The sequence below is a fragment of the Lynx rufus genome, unplaced genomic scaffold, assembly GCF_022079265.1.
Source record: "Lynx rufus isolate CCGP_SWC_20201006 ecotype Redwood Valley unplaced genomic scaffold, mLynRuf1.p SCAF_6, whole genome shotgun sequence".
NCBI classification, from domain to species: Eukaryota; Metazoa; Chordata; class Mammalia; order Carnivora; family Felidae; genus Lynx; species Lynx rufus.
In genome coordinates this window covers 97,897,501-97,904,705 of record NW_025814878.1, presented here as the reverse complement: position 1 = coordinate 97,904,705, position 7,205 = coordinate 97,897,501, and the positions used below count along the sequence as shown (strand labels likewise).

General features: G+C 47.5%; 1 protein-coding gene across 1 annotated transcript in view; it reads left to right on the top strand.

The window, feature by feature from the left end:
- The first annotated feature begins 6,989 nt into the window (after positions 1–6,989).
- Positions 6,990–7,205, top strand: part of TFAP2D (transcription factor AP-2 delta) — a 57,365-nt gene continuing 57,149 nt past the window's right edge. Inside the window, exon 1 of the mRNA XM_047101250.1 lies at positions 6,990–7,028. Coding sequence (XP_046957206.1) covers positions 6,990–7,028 — 39 coding nt within the window. The remainder of the gene's footprint in view (positions 7,029–7,205) is intronic.

Below are 7,205 nucleotides of genomic sequence, written 5' to 3'. Positions count from 1 at the left end.
CAAGGGGGTCCTGGAATCTAGCGCTGGATCCACAGACAGGTGGACGCCACCGGACCCACCGGGAGCAGGTGCTGCAGTAGACTGGTGGAAACCTCCGGTCGCCTGTGGCCTGGCTCTGGCCGCGTTCAGCAGTTTCGCAGCAGGCTAGCCACCGACTCCCAGAGGTAGGGCCAGCGACAGACAGACCAGGGCAGGCAACAGGCTCTGGACGCCGGGCACACAGTCATCACCAGAGAAGAGAGGGAGAGGCTCAGGGAGACTGGATTTGAGGCCTCTGGAGTCCGGAAGACTTCCACTGGAAGACGTCAAGATGGCATGTCTCTGCAAAAAAAACAAACAACAAAAACAACAACAACAACAAAAAAAAACAAAAAAAACCTGGGCCGGGCCTCCAGGTGGGGGATTTCTGTCAGGCGTCCAGAAAAGAATGGAGACAAGAGATACAAAGAAGGGAATTTAAAATGTGGAAAAGTTTCAGTACGAACAGCACAGGCCAGAAGATTTAGGGACCCTTTGGCCATTACTCCTACCTTTTCAAGCCTCACTTTGGAGGCTTGCCTACCTGCCGGAGGAGGGAGAGTCGGGCAGTTTCCCTTCTTGCACTTAGACCCCCGTTACCTCAAACAATTGTTAGTACAAGCTATACCTACCTCAGAAGGCTGTTTTCAGGATCAAACGATACAGTGCTTGTAAGCAGCCTGACAATAGTAAGTGCTCAACAAATGCTAATCCTTGCTGTTATTTGTTGTTATTCTTTGCTCTGTAAAAACAAAGCCATAACTATACAAATCCTCCCTACTTGCGCTGTGGGGAGAGGAGTGTTCTCAGGACCAAATGAGTCAATCCTAGTGAAAGTGCTTAGTACAGCAGGGCTCCATACACGACCCTCAAGCCTCAGAAACCCCTTACGCCCTACAAGGTTTAACACTGAAGGAGGCGGGAGAGGACAGAGCATGGCCCTTCCTTAGCTCACAGGTTTCTTTGCGGAAAGGAGCAAGTTTCCCCAGGGAGAGCGAAGCCTGAGCCGGTGAGCCAGTGAGCCCGCTCCCCGTCTCAAAGAGCGCAGCCAGCCACCTACCACCCCCCACCCCCCCACCCCCACCCCCAAGAGCGCCGCGCCCTCTCGGGCTCGCGAGGCTGCAGGGGGGTGAGCGCCCTCTGACTCCGCAGGGCTGGCGAAGCTGGTTCTATCGGTGCCCCGGGAGAGGGTGGGCGAGCCCGTGCCATGCCTGGGTGCAACTCGGCAGCTGCTACACACGGGCGGGCGAGGGGTCTGCCCTCGCAGATGAGGGCCTCAGCTCCAAGTTTCACTGTTATCAAAGACAAGACTTCAGACGAGAGTTCTTCTATTTAATTTTCGACTAATACATTCGCAAGGCTTTTTAATTGCTTGCAAATGCATCTTCTCTGTACGATTATGGAATCCGTGTTGCCTGTCGGCTGCAAGGCTAAAGCGGAATACAGATCCGCGTTAGGCTTTTGACAAACAGCGCGGAGGGCGGGGTAGGGTCGTGATGGAGGAGGTTTTAAAAAAAAAAAAAGGAAAGGAAGAAAAAGGAATTAAAAAAAAAATCAATGACAACCCTTAAACTGAAATGACTGGACAGTCTGTCAGAAATGTTAATTTCCCCTAAATATCCCAAAGCTCTTTTATAAACTGGTCTGCCTTTTTCTCGTTTGGAATTAGGTAACATTTTACGCAAAGTGGCCCTTCTGTCGTTGAAAGTGGAATTGGGGTAGGGGGAGAGAATACCAAGAGAAAGTAGAAAAGTTATCACATAATCACTGGAAAAAGGATGGAGAAACCTTTCCAAAACCATTCAGAGTCAGCATCAGGCTGATAGAAATAGGAAAGACAAGCAATTCGTTCTTGGCTGGGAGCGGGTGTCTGACCTGGAGTCCCTCCCCATAAAGGCCCATGCTGTCCAAACCTTTCCTCTTGAACTATCCTGGCCCTTGTAACTAGGCCAAGTTTTAGTTTCCTGGCTCCTGACTGGAATTTTCCTGGTATTTGGAACACTCTTCTCTCTCCATCTTACATCACTAATGAGGAAAAATGAATGAACCAGGGATTGGGATACTGTGTGGTCGACATTTGCCTTTTAGCTCCCTGAAGGATTGTCCCCACCCGCCTACCGGTAGGCGCAGTAAGTGGGAGAGATTAGAGGATTCACACCGAAAGTGGTCCTTGGATAAGACCTTTCCATTGTCATTAAAATCTTGAGAGATTGTGAAACTTGAACCTTTTCCTCTCCCCCTGATCACCCCCCCCCACCTGTCCCCGTAGGGTCCTGAGAGCTTCCTCTGTTGTTGGCTCTCAGAGTCCCCAGGCTGAGCTTAGAAGCTTATCCACCCAGGGAGAAGGCATTCAGAGGGCAGGGAGGAGGCATTCAGAGGGCAAGGGACGCAAGAAGAGGTGGAAGGTGCTTGAGCGAGGGTAGAACCAGATACTGCTAGGATAGGACTCAGCAGGGGCCCCTGGCTGGCTCAGTTGGTAGACTATGTGACTCTTCGTCCTGAGTTCCCTGAGTTCAACCCCACATTGGGTGTAGAGCTCACTTAAGAAGAAAGTAAGGATGCTGCAGTCCTTGGCTGTCTTTGGGCTCTCTAAAGGCTCCTCTGCTCTTTATGTGCATCCAAAATAAAGAGTGGAAGGAAAGAGGATTGGAAGGGTTAAGAGAGGTACTGATATTCAGATCATACCTCTGGTTTTGCTTTGTGGAAAAAACATCTGCCTACTATATTGCATCTTCAGTGCTCCACTGTTTCCCCATACAATTACCCTTCCAAAGCCAGGGTCTTTGTAATCATGAAAATGATCTCCTATTATGCAAACTCATGTCTGGGTTATGGAACTTCATGCTCCACTGGGGCAGAACATATTAAATTTCATTATTAGATAATGTACACACTTGCTCTGTTAAAGCATAAGTTTAATAGATTTGATCTCATCTCTACCTTCTAAAGAGAAGGAGGGAAAGAAGGAAGGAAGGGAGGAAGAGAGAAAAAGGAGAGAGAGGAAGGAAGATACCCTGGTTGGTTTGAATATATCCAAGAAAATAATTTTGGTTAAAAATATCCAAATAATTAGTCTACTCCATTTCACTTAGCATTATGTAGGCAATTTTGTGGGGGAAATCTATTTAGATAACAGGAAAACACACAAAATCCATTTGGAGGAGCAAAGGAAATCCCAAGTAGGAAAAAGAAGGAAGAGGAGGAGGGGGGAGGGAAAGGAGAAACGCTTGTTTAATAAAGTTAGGGTAGACACTTGTTTGCTAGTAATTGTCCACCAACTTCAAACACACAGTGGGTGGCACATCCTTTCAGTAGAGTTGTTTGGGATTGGATGAAAACTGGGGTGACTTGTATGGTACCAGCCTAGAAGCTCAGGGAGGGACCTAAGTTTCCCATGCCAGCATCTGAATTGTAGGAAACAGTTAATAAACTCTCTTTTCTAGCCCTGGATCCTAACCAAAACAGTAATGATAGATATAAAGATTGCGGATTCCTAAAGCGACTGCGGTAGAACAATCCCTCCTGGAGTGTGGAGCATGGAATCAGAAGGCAGAACAGAAGTGCTGGGTGCTAAGGGAGAGTCTTCAGCTTCTAGGGTGCGGGGCTGGCGGGGTTTCTCCAAGGCTTTTAAGAGCTAGCTCAAGTGGGCGGAAGCCGGCGGGGCCTTGGGCTCAGGCTGGGATGCTCACTACAGGTTTCTCGAGGGAGGGAGCCCCAGGCGATTGTCACCGTGTCTCCAACTTGCCGTGGCCAGTTAATTCAATTACGCGCCCGCTGGAGAATGTGTGGCCAATCGCTCTCCCTGAAAGGGGCAAAGCAGAGAAAGAGGAATTAGCTTTGCTGAAAAGCCCAGCCTTTGGGTCAAGCAGGATGGCACTTATTAATTGCTCAAGACTATTAATTGGATGGGAAGGGAAGATGATGGGGGGGGCGGGGGGACTGTCTGACAGAAACAAATCCTGCGCGCGCGCGCGCGCTCACCGCGCGCGCGCGCACACACACACACACACACACACCAAGCACAGCCACACACCTGCCTCGATGAGTTTCTTTAGAAAAGGGGCGCGCCGAGCAACCCCAGAGCAGATGGAAGGGAGCGCTGACCAGTATGTGCATATGGTGCGGATGATTTCCCCAACTTTTCTTTCAGGGACAGACAGCTTTTTTTTTTTTTTTTTTTTTGTTGGGATGAGGCGAGAGGGAGCAGTTGGCCAAATGGAGTTTCCCTACAGTTCAGACGCTGGTGTGGGAAGCTGGGACATTGGGTGGAAGGAGAGATTTCAAAGGCAGATGTGGGTCCTGGCAAAGTCGACCCTTTAAAGCTAAGAGAAGTACTTTACCCTCCCGGCTTAATTTCCTTTAAATACAAATACAAGTGTTTTTTTGTTTTTTCCTCATTCCGCGTGATCTTTAGTATCCTCTAATTCCACAGGGGTTCAAGAAACACTAAATGAACCCTAGATGCCTTTTGTCTTAGTATCAGGAAGTCACTCGGGAAAACAGAATGGGATAGGGAGTGGAATGGAGAGTTAAGATTGCCAGCGCTTCCGTGATGTCTTGAAGTATCTAGAGGGACGAGACAACTAGAGGTCATTCTGTGGATGTACTCAGCTCGAGGCCAGCTCATTACCAAGAGTAGCAGAGATGCGGGGGCTGCATGTGGATCTTCTCCCCGACGGAGACAAACACATGGGCCAAACGCGCTGGCACCAGCAGGGCCGAGCAGGCGGTCCCCGGTCCCGAGCCTTCTCGTTGTTCCCAGGGGAGAAGGTTTTACGTCTGCTGCCTGGACCTAAGCCGGGGAAAGAAGGTCCCTTCGCCTTGAATGAAGACGTATCTGACAGTAGGGGAGTTGGGGGAGGGGGTTGCGGCTCTTCTGAGAAGGGGCCATCCTTTTCCAGTTCAGTTAGGACCCACAGGGAAACCAACATCATCCAACAAGAAAAGCGAGTCTGGCAATTCCCAAGATAACCTTCGGGCTCTACACGTTGGGGCGGGGGCGGATGTTGTGCCTTCTCAGAGGTGGGGGTGCCTGGGATTAGGTCGTGGGGGCAGGCCCTAACTCCCACAGACTGTTATTTATGTCGTCTGTGGGTGGAATATAGAGGCCTCACTCAGTCCTGGCAAACAAAAGATTCCGCTGCAAGCATTTTGGGATTCAGCCCCTCAGTGCCAAGGGCACTCATCTTACACGCTCCTACTTAAAGATCAAGTTGACCATTCTTTCTTTTCATCTTCATTGGGCTCTCATTCTCCTGACTTCATTAGACCAAAATATAGAATTTCAAGAAGTTGGGGGTGGGGGAGGGGATGCTTGCACACCTTGAAAAAGGGAGCAAGTGTTGGCTGCTGACCCTTGTGCAGGGCTGAAGCATCACGGATCTCCATTTCAGACAGTGCATTTCAATTCTTGTCATGTGCCTTTGTCCATTTATATAAAGCAAAGAGCGCTGAGTGACAGCCCCAGTTAGCTTGCATGAGCAGATCCTAATAAACCCTCCCAAACCCCGACCTAAAAAAAAAAAAAAAAAAAAGCCACATGCCTGTTTGCCTGCGGCTTATTATTAAGACACCTTCTCCGCTTAAACACTTTAAAGCTAACCAAATGAAATGGCAATTAAGACTAAATTACCCCTTCTATCTCTGAGATGAGTCTATGGGGCCAGCCAGTTCTTATGAGATAGCCAGGGTTGGAGAGGGGACCTTGCAAAGCCTCAGTATTGCGGGCATGTGGCCACCACTAGCCCCTCCAAGTGCTAGAACACCTGGTGCAGGAAACTGAATTTTGAACGAAGTAAAGCTCAAATACTGTTTGAAAGTCAAGAAATCCACCAGAGAGACAGAGATAGGTGTGCACTGCCTCCTGTCCTCTCTGTAAAATATAACTTTGAAACATTTGAGGATTATTTTGGGGTAATAGTGTTCAAATACCTGGTGTCACTGCTAAATGGTCTGCTACCCTCAACCCCCAACCAGCCCTGTCTCTGAAAGGGAAGAAGGAAAACACAAAAGAGGGGGGAAATGGGTTGGGTTGGGGAGTGAAAGACAACGTTTTACCTAAATGTAGAATCTTGTCACACGTCTTTATTCTCTCTTATTTTTCTTAAATATATTGCCAGTTACACCATTTCTTTATGATGAAAACTTGGGGCTGTCCACCGTGCCTATTTATTTTAAAAGCTGCTGAAAGTGTAAGCTACCGCAGGGTGTTGCCTTTCAAAAAAGGAAAAAGAACCCAAATTCGATGTAAATATGGAAAGAGCAGTATTGTTTCCACTTGGGCAAAGGCAGTCACCCCAATCTGGGTGAAATTGATTTGGGTGCTTGTTGGAAAAAGCAGCTTTCAGCATCTAGAAAGTGGAACCAATAGGAATGAACACTTACTCATGTAAAAGGAAGCTTTAATTAATATATATTTCTATCCTTAATATACACATATCGAGGCTAGATCTTTATCTTCCCAATAAAATGTGTGCAAATGCTCTCTGTAGAGATGAGTCCCCACCTCGGTCGGTATAGAAAAGCATGATAAAGGTTGGAAAAAATGGATAAAAATGTTGAAAGAACCTCCAGTTCCTTATTAGGCGAAGATACAATATTTATTCCTTGTCTCCTGGGATAAATCTCTTCTGCCTATTGTCCTCCCAGTTCTCAGTGCTGATGCTTAATTTTCAAAACTTCTATATTACCAAGGGACCTACGACATCAGCCAAAGAAATACTCAGCAAGTACAAAATCTGTTCCAGGGAGCTGCTTTTGTGCAGAGGGAAAATTTTGTTCCTACAGGTTTTTAAGTTGGTACGAGGCAAGGAGCTATCTGATCCGGGCAAAGCCATTACAATTTAGATCTCTATCTATAGAACATTTTTTTTCCTTAAAAAAAAATTGGAAAATACAAGAAGTTTGGATTTTTTTCCCGATTCTTTTTTTGGAGGGGGAAATTGCATCGTAAGCTTTCGGAGAAACCCAACATGTCAACTACCTTTCCGGGACTAGTCCACGATGCCGAGGTATTATTACTTTTTTTTTTTTTTTTTTTTTTTGAGCGCGCGTGTGTGTGGCAGCGGCTGCGGCGGTGGCGGCGGCGGTGGCAGCTTTCCCTGTCTCTAATCTATATTGGACCGTTACATTTAATTATAATCTGGCTTTCGGGGGAAGTTAAGGAAGGAAAGGGGAGAAAGTTCGTT